Below are 13,079 nucleotides of genomic sequence, written 5' to 3'. Positions count from 1 at the left end.
TTCTCGAACCTCCCTCCTACCCCCTACCCCACCCCACCCCTCTATGTTGTCACAGAGCACTGGGCTTGAGCTCCCTGGGTTACACAGCAACTTCCCGTTAGGTGTCTGTTTTACAACGTGTTAATGTATATGTTTCAACGCTACTCTGTCAATTCATTCCACTCTCTCCTTCCCCCGCTATAATACACATTTTCAATTTAGGATTCTTTCACTGATGCTCCATTCTACACCCATGACAAAATAGTAATTCTATTTCTTGGGTAGGATAGTTTTTATTCGTGGATGAGAGGACACTTGGCAAACAGTAACTGAAAGAAGTAGGTTTATCATTCTCACTAAACAGGAAGCTCCAGAAGATGCTATGTGGGATGTGATGAATCCTCTGAATGACCAAGAAGAGTGAAGGTTGAGAGGCAAAACACTTTGATTTTAGATTTTGTCTCATTTTCATAATAATCCTAGTCATTATTTTCTGCTATCATTAGCCATTTGCATTAAATGGCCACCATAATTTTAATAATAGATGTGAAATTTCTAATTTCATATTTCTCTCTTGAACAAAGAAAAACAAAGGGGGGAAAAGTGTTAGGGAGAGATTATATCAAAAGACCTCGTTCTTTATCCTGAGAGTATAATATTCCACATAACATATGGTGACTCTGCCTCATGTTTGAAATGCCAAGCAAAACTTTTTAGAGCCCTTATGTTTTCTAAGTCATAGATTTATTTCCTTTCTGCTCTATCTGATTCTAAATACACTTAAATAATTAACCATATTTTTTTGGGGGGGTGCTATGCTATGTGGCTTGCAGGATCATAGTTCCCTGACCTGGAATTGAGCCTGCACTCTCAGCAGTTAAAGTGCCAATTTCTAACCTGCCAATTTTGATATAGTTATTCTGATTCCAGTATCAGGGAAAGGAATCAAAGAATCCATTTTGAAATGCTTTTTAACCGTGTCATCCTACCTGAATGTGAGAAATATACAGGAGGGTTGTAATTGGACCACCAGGGAAGTTTCAATCCTTCATTAATTTAGATATGAAAAGTGATACATTCAAAAGAAAATAGTACCAAAATGCAGAAACAGTGTGCATATTTGAATCCCTGTCATGCACTCTCTGCTCTTGTTCTTTTCATTGAATTACTTTCAGTAACACTCTGTCTGCAGTGTTCTGAAATAAAACTAATTTTCCATAAGCTATGGTAGACAACAAAGGGCTTCCTTGGCGGCTCAGTGGTAAAGAATCCACCTGCCAATGCAGGAGATGCAAGTTCAATCCCTGGGTCGGAAAGATTCCCTGGAGAAGGAAATGGCAACTCACTCTAGTCCTTGCCTGGGAAATCCCATAGACAAAGGAGCCTGGTTGACCTCAGTCCATGGGGTCACAGGAGTAGCACACGACTTAACGACTAAACCACCATCACCACTACCATGGTAGATAACAGCTATTCCCTTTTAAAAGGGAGAGAGGATCTTCTGTGGTCCAGTGGTTAAGACTGTGCCTTCGAATGCCAGTGGTACAGGCTCAGTTCCTGGTCAGGGAATTAAGATCCCACATGCCATGAGGTGCGGCTAAAAACCAAACAAACAACAAAAACCATTGTTCCCCTGCTTTTTTTTTTTTTTCTTCCACACGTAGCCCATCATGAAACACATATGAAAACCCCACTTTCACAGTGTCCAGTTCTACTCTATTTCTTGACCATCTGCTAGAATAATCTTTCACAATCATAATCATCAGTGATGGCCCTCATTCATAACAACGTATCTAGAGAAGGTGTCATGGCCACCAAAAACATGATATTTTATTTTTAAATTAATTTGTCTGCATCAGGTCTGAGTTTCAGCACATGGGATCTTTTCGTTGTAGCATTTAGGATCTAGTGCCCTGACCAGGGATTGAACTCCGGCCCTGCACTAAGGTGGAGTCTTAGCCACTGTACCACCAGGTGTGTGTGTTGTGTGTTAGTTGCTCAGTCATATCCAAATCTTTGCGACCCCACGGATTGCAGCCCACCAGGCTCCTCTGTCCATTGGATTCTCCAGGCAAGCATACTGGAGTGGGTTGCCATTCCCTTCTCCAGGGGATCTTCCCAACCCAAGGATCAAACCCAGGTCTCCCACATTACAGGCAGATTCTTTACCATTTGAGCCAGGGAAGCCCACCAGGGAGGTCCCAAAAGCATATTTTAGATAATATTTTTACATCTCTACTCTGGCTGTCCCCATGCTCTCAAATTTATACCATCTTGCTTCTTAAAATCAGTGTCCTAGTTTTTCCTGGTCTCATGGGTATGAATAAACTCCACCTAATGCAATAGGTGGGATTTCATTTTACCCATCTTTTCCCTGAAACTATCATGGAGAAGGAAATGGGAATCCACTCCAGTATTCTTGCCTAGAGAATCCTGTGGACAGAGGAGCCTGGTGGGCTGCCGTCTGTAGGGTTGCACGGAGTCGGACACGACTGAAGCAACTTAGCATGCATGCATGCATTGGAGAAGGAAATGGCAACCCACTCCAGTATTCTTGCCTGGAGAATTCCAGGGACGGAGGAGCCTGGTGGGCTGCCGTCTATGGGGTCGTACAGAGTCGGACACGACTGAAGTGACTTAGCATGCATGCATGCATCATGGTGACAAATGAAAGGCAGATAATGGAACAATAACATCAACAGATTTGAAACTTCAGGTTGTAGGTCATTAATAACAATGGACCTTTTCATGAGACCTCAGATAATTGAATAAACAATGTACCATCTGCAGATAATTAGATCTTTCCACAGATGTCTGATGCTTTGACAGGTATCAACTCATGAATTTTAAAGAATTTTAACTTTTAATTCTCTGGAATTTAACATCTGAGATTGGTTATTTCAAACCTAATAGACTGAGTTTCCTCCCACTGTAAGTTATCTTATTTGTAAGTCCATTGAAAGGATTGTTTGAAGATGTATCTCCCCATTACATTTGTCATGTTTCTGTCTAGTGTGAATTCCTTGTGGAGTATCCTGAGTAATTGCTGCAAAGTCTTGACATTCTTGTATGGTTTCTATATTATATTAATTCTTTCAGGACCACAAAGGTATATATGTTTTTATAAAGTTGATCACATTCAGTACATTTGTCAAGTTTCTCCCTAGAAAGAATCGTGTTATGTTCTACCAGGCTTAAAATTTGGATCAGCTTAGTCATGCATTTGTGTAGTTTTCCTCAAAAGTCTTTATTCTGATATCAAGTGAGGTGACAGCATTGGTTATGGGCCTTGCCACCTACATTAATTAGTTTTGTATGGTGTCTCTCCACAGTGGAGCATCTTTTTAATTTTAGTTGAAACATATTGCTGTACAATTTTTGTTTCAGGTGTAATGTTTAATGTTTAATTTTTGCATACATTATGAAATGACCACCACAGTAAGTCTAGTAGCCATCTGTGCCCAAACAAAATTCTTACCATATTATTGACCCTGTTCTTTATGCTGTATATTATACATCCTCCTGACTGACTTATTATGTAATTGTCAGTGTGCCCATTTTAAACTCCTTCCCATAATTCACTCCTCTACCCCACCTGGAAATCACATATTTTTTCTGTGTGTCTGTTTTTACTGTATTTTGCATTTTTTTCTCTTTTAGATTCTATAGATAAGTAAAACCATGTGGTATTTGTCTTTGACTTTTTTTTCACTTAGCTTAGTACCTTCCATGTTGTTGCAAATGGAAATATTTCTTTATTTTAGGGAATTCCCTGGCAATCCAGTGGCTTATACTCAATGTTTGCACTGCCAGGGTCTGGGTTCAGTCCCTGGTCAGGGAACTAAGATGCCCCAGGCTGCACAGTGCAGCCAAAAAAAAAAAGATTTTATGCCTGAGTGATATTCCATTCCATATATATATATACACACAGCACATTTTCACTATCCATTCATTCATCCTTGATGCTCAACCCAGTCTTCACATTAGATTAAAGAAGCACTTTGTAAATACATTTTTGTGCCCTGAGTCCCTTTCAAATAAATGGGTTGAGACCCAACGGTAATTATATTTAAGGTTCCCCAGGTGGTTCCAATCTGGATCCTTCATTGAGTTTCAGTACTCTGAGTCCTTCCATTCCTGATGGCCGAGATCTGGGCTGAGGGGAGGGCGTTCTGCTCTGAGTGGGGATGGACCAGGGCCTCGTCTGTGACCTGAACTGGACTGTCGGGTGTTCTGAGGTGCCCACTGCTGCTGTGTATGTGAGGGCCTCACCAGGAAGGGAGTAAGATCTGATGGCAAGTGTGGGGAAATGCTGTGTCCTTCTCTGTGTAGTTCACCGTCCCGAGTCCCAAAGATTTCAAAGACAAAAACAAATGGTTTATGGAGTTGTAAGGCAAAATACTATTTTTAGTAGTATTTCACTCTATCTTATTTGGGAATGATCTAGATATTTATAAACGACATGTAATTTAATTTATCAAACATGTAAGGTTTCCTGTTGCCAACGAGTTGGGGAAAGAGAATTAAAAAGTTTACCTGGAACCTTTTATCTCATACTCGTTCAGTCAGTTGGACATGGAAGCAAACTGCTGGCGAAAACCTTTTTACTGTAACCGTTTTCAACTTGTTAGCAGACAACATCTTAGTTTCAGTATAACTGGCCCAGGCAACTGGCCCAGCTTTCACCTTGAAACGGACAGTGGGCCTTCCCTGGTGGCTCAGTGTTCAAGAATCCGCCGGCCACTGCGGGAGACATGGGTTCATCCCTGGTCGGGGAAGATCCCACGTGCCCTGGGACAACGAAGTCCGTGGGCCACAGCTACTGCCCGTGCTCTGGAGCCAGGGAGCTGCAACTACTGAAGCCTGTGTGCCCCAGAGCCTGTGCTCTCGGCAAGAGAGGCCAGCGCAGTGAGAAGCCCACACACAGCTAGAGAGTAGCCCCTGCTCACTGCAGTTAGAGAAATGCCCAGGCAGCAGGGAGCACCCAGCACCGCCCCCCACCCCCAAAGTGGGACAATACATTTAAAAAAGCAATTTCAAATTAACGGGATCAACTCCCACTCCCCGCCCCCTGCTCCGCGCCCGCCCGGCCTCCCAGCCTTCCCTGCAGGGTCCGGGGTGGGGGGTCCTCTCCTGGCTCCTAGCGCTCCGCCAAGGCCCCGCCCCCGGAAGCCCCCCTCTGGCCCCTCTGGCGCCGACCCTTTCGGAACCGGAAGTGGACTCCGCGGAGAGACGGTCACCCCGCTGAGAGTAAGTTGCTCGTTGGTAGTGTAACTGTGCGGCGGGGCGGGGGGCCCCCCCTTCCAACTCCATCCTCACGACGTGGGGGTCGGCACGGGCCTAAAATCCCAGCACCCGCCTCTCCACCCCCAGTCAACCCAGAGGTCGCTGTTACGGGTTGGGTGTCTTTTTCTCTGGGTTGAAATCTCAGAGGCCGGTCCCTGCCCTTGGCCTTGGTCTCAGTAGACACCGCCTTTCGTACATTTTCCTGCTTAAAACCCTTTCCTACCTCTGCCCCCCCGCCTCATGTAAAGCCCTCGTTCGCCAGGTGGATTCGCGCCCCCCAGCCTCGCCCTCTCGGCCCTTGGAGGCCGCGCCCGCTCCCCGGTCCCCGGCTTCCGGAGAGCCCGCCCCGCTCCTGAGACCCCGTCCCTCCCGGCCCCTCTGTCCTCGCATCTCCTCAGGCCGCTCCTTCCGCCCCGCGGGCCTCCCCTCCCTGCCAGCCCGTCCCCTCACCCCGCGTAGGGGCAGGTGACCCCGGCCAACGTTCTTCGGTCCGCAATTCTTCCCTCGGTTGGAAAACGGTCTCTTCCCGTAGGCAGCCCTCTTACTGCGTCTCCTTTGCCACAAATAAGCGGGCGATGGGATCAGCAGCCGCATAGAAAAGAGACCTGAGAGAGAGGAAAACTGATGAAGTGGAAGGAATAAGGGGAAACGGATGGAGACAGGATGGCTGAGGGGCTTGTAAAGAGACCGTAAGATGAAATAGAGTTAGCCTTGAAAATAGCAGGTGAATAAAACAAATTTTAAAAGCCGGATCTCCAGGGATTGGGCAGCAACATGGGGAGAGGGGGCCTCGATCACTGGCGGTAAGGGGAGCAGCAGCGGTGAGGTACTTCACAGAGATTCGGCGAGAGGATAAAGGGTGGAGGAGCCGTGGCCTTCAGAACATCGTGGTCCTGGGAGAGGAACGGATGACAGCGTGTGACTAGCAGAGCAGAAAGGAAGCATAGCCACGGGGGGTGCCTGAGAGTGGGGAGGAAGGGACTGTAAGAGGCAGAGAAGGTTTGTAGCCGGAGGGCAAGAGAGGGCGTTGAGCTGGGGGAATAAAGGCAGAAATGGAAAGATTTGGGAGAGAAAGCAACAAGAGGAGAAACAAGTTGCAGAGTGTGGCAGGACAGCAGAGAGAAACAGACCAGCAGGAGCACCAGCAGAATAGAAAAGATTAAAAAGGAGACAGAAACGGGCGGGGGGGCGGGGGGGATGGAGATAGACAATTAAATGGAAACGCATAAAAGTGCAGGTAAAAAAAAAATTGTGCAGGTAGAGGGGTAACTGGGTCCAGGTGGGAAAGGTGAGTTGATTGGATTTGGACAAAGTTATGATGCACTGTTTTCTGGCTTTAGAATCTAATAAATTTAAATTTTATTTGCTTAAATTATACAGACGAAGATTAATATTGCAAAGCTGGAAGGTTTGTACATTTTTCAATTGTTTGTATGACAAGATAACATTCCTTTCCAGTCCCTATTGAGCCAAGGAGCAGTGACTTGACTCAAGACAGGTGTGGGTCACCCCCTTCCATTTCCTGGCATGGGATGGAGGGGGCACTAGTGGGACAAGAAAGGACTGGCTCTGTCGCCGCATAGTCCTCTTTAAAGAAACATTAAAAGTGTTGTTTTTCTGTAATGGATTTACTTTTTTCTCTGTTTCCTTTACATTTCTTTTGTTGTTAACTTTACATACATACTAGTGCATTACATGTCTATTCGCTGCAAATAATTATTAACTTGTGAAATAAGTTTGGGGGCATTATGTATTCTACTCATGCGGTTCTTTTCTAAATATGCTATATCCTCAATTTTTTAAAAACATTGACAGCAAGATTATTTCCTTTTACTGATTCAGATATTCTTGACACCAAAGTGCTTTCCCTGCTTTATCTTAATATATTGGAAAAGTTCTTTCATAACTAGTATACGTTTAGATTCTTTTGATGAGTACTTGGTAGAAATGTGTTTTATATTAACGGTCAAAACCTGGTTTAACCAGTTAGTCTAATTTTTTTTTTTACATAGCATTCACATTTTATTTGGTATTATAAGTAACCTCGAGATGATTTACAGCATATGGGAAGGTGTGTGTAGGTTATATGCAAATACTATGCCAGTTTATATAAGGGGTTTGAATCCCTTATATATTTTTTTGCCTCTTTTATTCCTCTGTTCATGATGAAGAAGTTTGCTCAGAGCTTATTTCTAAGCTAAACCCTTACAATGTTTTCTGCACCAGCAGCTGTGCTTCTGCGACTGTTTAAATTATTTTACTTTGATTTTTCTGGAAAAGAAGAATTACCTGTTTGGTGTCTGTGTGATCAGACCTTGAAAGAGAAGTTTCCTTTGATCAGGTACCTGGTAGATGGTGTTTTAAATGGGACAGACGATAAGGACAAACTCTGCCCACTGACCTTGCAGGATCTCATTTGGGAAACACCCCTATTCTGTTCACTCCACCAAGACTTTTTCAAAAAATGTCTCCCTTCTGGGCCTCAGGGAGCCCGCTTATAACATGCAGACAAGAGACTAGACCAGAAACTCAGAGCAACGCTGACCCTGAAGTGATTGGCCAAATGGGGTATGTGTCTCTGTGTGGCAGTTCTTTTTGGAGAGCGTGTCTAGTTTTTGTAGAATTGTATATGGGTCCCTGTCTTCCCAGAATGAAAAATAAAAATGCTGGCTTGGAGACAGGAACACAGGCTCTGAGTAGAAGTGACCATAGTAGAAACATTTCTCAGCATTAAATGTAAATTTGTGGATTTCTTTTTTTAACTTTTAGTTTTGTATAGGGGTATAGCTGATTGACAATGTTGTGATAGTTTCAGGTGACCTGTGAGGGGACTCAGGCATACATATACATGTATCCATTCTCTCCCAAACTCCCCTGCCATCCAGGCTGCCACATAACATTGAGTTCCGTGTGCTATACGGTAGGTCCTTGTTGGTTATCCATTTAAAATATAGCAGTGTGTACATGTCCATCCCAAAGTCCCTATTTATCCCTTTCCCGCCATCCCCTGCCACGATCATTCTCTAAGTCTGTGAGTCTCTTTCTGTTTTGTAAGTTCATTTGTATAATTTCTTTTTAGATTCCACATCTAAAGGATGTCATAAGATATTTCTCCTTCTCTTACTTAACTTCACTCAGTATGGCGATTTCTAGGTCCATCTGTGTTGCTGCAAATGGCATTTTTTTTTCATTTTTTTTAGTGGCTGAGTAGTATTTCAATATATATAAGTACTATATCTTCTTTATCCATTCCTCTGTTAATGGACATTTGGGTTGCTTCCATGTTTTGGCTTCCGTGAAGGCAGTTGTTTCAGGCACAGAAAATTATTTTCCTCCAATGTTAGAAGTACAGCCTAAGCTGAGCACACAGGGACCCTTGGTGCAGGAGAATGGGTGCCTTGTTGTCAGGAGATAGAGCTGAAGGGTGCCCTTCAGCATCCACTCCACGGTGACTTGTGTTGGGTCTTTGGGGAGGCCAAGAATCATTGTGCAGGGACACTGCTCTGAGAAAGATCTCCATTACTTCTTGCAAGTAGTAGATCCTTCCTGTTCCAGGGGAAAAGAGAGAGAGAAAAGAATCTTTCTACAGTTTTTAGAGTAATATAAAAAAAGTTTCAGAGGTCATTTTGTTGTTTACCTTTAGTAGTCTTCAGTATTTTGTGTCGCAAATAAAGAAATTTAACAGGGGGATTTGGGGTATTTCCTTGGGAGATGTTTGGGTCTCGCTGGGGCTTGTGCATTGCTGAAAACATCTTTTATATGTAGTTTTCAAAGATGACAATCTTTGGGCTGAGGTTACAGTGAATGAAAACATGGTGTTTTGCATCCAGTGGATCCTTTGATGTCTTCATACGTACTTTTCTCTCTGGCATGATTTATTAGAGTTTGGGATTTTTTTTGTCTGTGTGTGGTTTTTTTTACAGCAGGATGAGTGGATCATTATGGGTTTTATTGAGACCGTGTTGGACCCCATGAGAGTTTGTAAGTTTATTTGAGTCTAAAAGGGAAGGAAATGATGAGTACTAAGCTTTAAATGGCAGAAAGTTTTCATTAGGGAGGTTTTGCTAGGTATGTTTCTGTGGACAGAACTTGAGAGGGGCCGTTAAGTTCTTTAATGTAGGGAGAGATTGTTCCAGGAATCAAGAGGACTGGCAACACCAAGTGAATGGTAGTGCAGGGGGACATCCTTGGGAAAGTGTAGCTGCTACTTTCTTGCTGCCAGGCCAGTGCTGGTTCCTCTCCTGTCCTCTCCCTCCCTGTCCCAAAACATGGACGTGCGCGCGCGCGCACACACACACACGCACAGAATAGGGAACTCTTGTGTACTCCTGGTGGAAATGTAAATGGTATGGCTATTAGAGAAAATGACTTAAAGATTCCCTTGTCTAGCTATCCAGAGGAAATTAAATCACTATATTTAGATCAATGTTTGCAGCATGTACATCTAATGTTGACTGGTTAATCATACTGTGTTTCTATATACTTGGTATTTGCTGAGAGAGTAACACTTCAGTATTCTCGCCACACAGAAGTAAAATGCTAGTGGTGAGTTGACAGAAGTGTAAATTACTTTATCAAATGGTCACATTGGATGCCTCACGTGTACATGCTTGTTCTTCATCTGTTAGCCTCAGTCAAGCTGGAAAATAGAATGTGAGGCGTGGGCTGGGCTTGCCTCCTCTGGGTGCTGGTCAACTCAGGCTTGCCTCAGATTGATGAAGAATTCTGGGTATGCATGTTTTGTACCCCCTGACCAGAGATTTCTTTTCATATTGTCAGTGTGGGGCCCAGCCTCAATAGTGTTTAAGGGGCCCTGGTGCGTCGAGCATTGAGCATCGGTACTCTCGATCCTCCCATTCCTGAGGGCTGAGATCTGGGCTCAGGGTAGGGGCTCTGCTCTGAGTGGGGATGGACCAGGGCCTGGACTGTGACCTGAAAGGGATTGTCTGAGGTGGACAGCTGAGGGTCAGCTGAGGTGCCTCCTGCTGCTGTTTTCATGAGGCCTCACCAGGAGGGGAGCGAGAGTCCAAGGAAAGGGTAGAAAAACTCCCGTATTGGTCTCTGGTCTCTCCTGTGACAATGGCAGCCAAAGACTCTTTTCCACCTGATGAGATCTTTGTGTGTGTTTGGTTGGGGCACAGAGAAGATATGGATTCTAACAGCAGTTTTGCAACTTTCAAGGTTGACTTCAAAAGACTTACTTTGCCCAAGGAAGAGCATAGAAGAGGAGGAAGAGGAAAGAACAGGAGTCAGGCATGGCTCTTTCCCAGGTAAGGTCATATTCTCAGTGGATTCTCAGTCTGTCCTTCCTGAAATGCCCTTTTCTGGACTCGCTAATCGTGTCTGACTCTGGAGTGTCCCGTCTGACTCCTGTACACGCACACGCACCCCGGGCCTTCCCTCAGGGCCTGTCATCTCCACTTAGATCTCGTCTCCCCATGACCCGCTGACCTGGCCCTTGTGAGGAGGCTCCCCTGGGCACCGTCCTGGGCAGGGCTTCTCAACACAGGTTGGGCAGTGCTGTTGGGCAGCAGGGATTGCTTAGGGCCCATCTGGATGCGCTGTCTGCTCTCTGTCAACCAGGGTAAAGTTGAACATTAATATGCACCGTATCTGATAAAATCTGAAAAACTGACCAGTGAGGGGTAATTTGTTCTTTTTCTAAGGCATTTGAAGCTAAATGAATCAGTCATTGACTTCGTCTTTTTTTCTTTCTTTTTTTTAAGCTATTTTATATTGGAGTAGAGCAGATTAACATGTTGTGATAGTTTTAAGTGGATAGAAAAGGGACTCAGCCATACATACACATGTATCCGTTCTCCCTCAAAATCCCCTCCCATCCAGACTGTCATTGGGCGGAGTGCCATGTCCTATACAGGAGGACCTTGCTGGTGATTTATTTTAAATACATCAGTGTGTGCATGTCCATCCCAAACTCCCTATCCCTTGCCCATTCTTCCTTCGGGGGAACCATAAGTTTGTTCTCTATTGACTTCAAATCTTAATGGTTGCAAATGGAAGGGAAAGTTCAAAAACAGACATCAATGATATAAGGAGATTTATTCCTTTTTTTGACTGCACCCCATGTTGTCTTATAGTATCTTAATTCCCCATCTAGAGTTTGAACCTAGGCCCATGGCAGTGAAAGCACAGAGTCCTAACCACTGGACTGCCAGGGAATGTTTTATTCCGTTTTTGAATTTGACCTATGAAATCAAGCAAAATCTCTGACAACTGGAAATTCTTTAAATCACTTTTGTCACCTCCGTTCCTCAGAGGTTGTCTCTGCACTTGGTGGATTGTATCCTGTGATACGGAAGATTTTACCTTTGTTACAAGTAAGGTTCCATCCTCATTCTTTTGCTGACTTGTATAGAGTTGCTCTATATCATTTGTTATTGAGATTGTCCTTTACCCTTTGTGCAGTCTTTGCACCCTTGTCTCTACATTTTATATCATATTCATTGAATTATTTCTGGTACTTTAATCTGTTCCAGTGGGTTATGTATCGGGGCTTATGCCAGTACAACATCATCATGAGTACTTTGTAATATGTTTTGAATTTTGAAAATGACAGCCTCCATCTTCTGTTTCAGAATAGTTTGACTGTTTGGGGTCCCTTGAGGTTCCCTGTGAATTGTAATTTCTTTTTTATAATGGCAAAAATTGCCTTTGAAATTTTGACGGGGATACCATTAGAATCTAACACTTTCAGTAATAAAGTCATTTTAAGACTATTAGGTCTTCCAATTCATGAGTACAGAGTGTCTTTTACTTTACTTATGTCCTCGGATTTCTCTTAGTAAACTTTAGTAATTTTCAGTGAGCAAACCTTTTACTTCCTTGGGCAATGTTTTCCTCTTCTATTTCTCATGCTTTTAGTTCAGTTCAGTTCTGTAGTTCAGTCATGTCGGACTCTTTGCGACCCCATGGACTGTAGCACAGCAGGCTTCCCTGTCCATCACCAACTCATGTCCATTGAGTTGCTGATGCCATCCAAACATCTCATCCTCTGTTGTCCCCTTATGTTCCTGCCTTCATCTTTCCCACCATCAGAGTCTTTTCTAACGAGTCAGTTCTTTGCATCAGATGGCCAAAGTATTGGAACTTCAGCTTCAGCATCAGTCCTTCCAATGAGTATTCAGGACTGATTTTCTTTAGGATTGACTGGTTGGATCTCCTTGCTGTCCAAGGGACTCTCAAGAGCCTTCTCCAACACCACAGTTCAAAAGCATCAATTCTTCGGCACTCAGCCTTCTTTATGGTCCAGCTTTCACATCCATACATGACTACTGAAAAAGCCATAGCTTTGACTAGGCAGACCTTTGTTGGTAATGTCATGTCTCTGCTTTTTAATTTGCTGTCTAGGTTTGTCATAGCTTTTCTTCCAAGGAGCAAGTGTCTTTTAATTTCATGGCTGCAGTCACCATCTGCAGTGATTTTGGAGCCCAAGAAAATAAAATCAGCCACTGTTTCCATTGTTTCCCCATCTATTTGCCATTAAGTGATAGGACTGGATGCCATGATCTTCATTTTTTGAATGTTGAGTTTTAAGCCAGCTTTTTCACTCTCCTCTTTCACCTTCATCAAGAGACTCTTTAGTTCCTCTCGCTTTCTGCCATACAGATGGTGTCATCTTTGTATTTCTCCCAGCAATCTTGATTCCAGCTTGTGCTTCTTCCAGCCTAGCATTTCAAGTGATGTACTCTACATATAAGTTAAATAAGCAGGGTGACAATATGCAACCTTGATGTACTCCTTTCCCAATATTGAACCAGTTCATAGTTCCATGTCCAGAACTAACTGTTGCTTCT

At 43.8% G+C, this 13,079-nt stretch overlaps 1 protein-coding gene across 1 annotated transcript in view; it reads left to right on the top strand.

The window, feature by feature from the left end:
* The window catches only part of LOC145515093 (zinc finger protein 320-like), a 65,639-nt gene that overhangs the window by 12,888 nt on the left and 39,672 nt on the right, over nucleotides 1-13,079 (top strand). Inside the window, exon 5 of the mRNA XM_081514620.1 lies at nucleotides 10,447-10,535. Within this exon, the coding sequence (XP_081370746.1) occupies nucleotides 10,521-10,535 (15 nt within the window). The 5' untranslated portion in view covers nucleotides 10,447-10,520. The remainder of the gene's footprint in view (nucleotides 1-10,446; nucleotides 10,536-13,079) is intronic.

This window comes from Giraffa tippelskirchi, chromosome 7 (assembly GCF_054371585.1).
Source record: "Giraffa tippelskirchi isolate mGirTip1 chromosome 7, T2T-mGirTip1v1.2.pri, whole genome shotgun sequence".
NCBI classification, from domain to species: Eukaryota; Metazoa; Chordata; class Mammalia; order Artiodactyla; family Giraffidae; genus Giraffa; species Giraffa tippelskirchi.
Note: the sequence above shows the minus strand (reverse complement) of the source record. Positions and strands in the feature narration are given on the sequence as shown.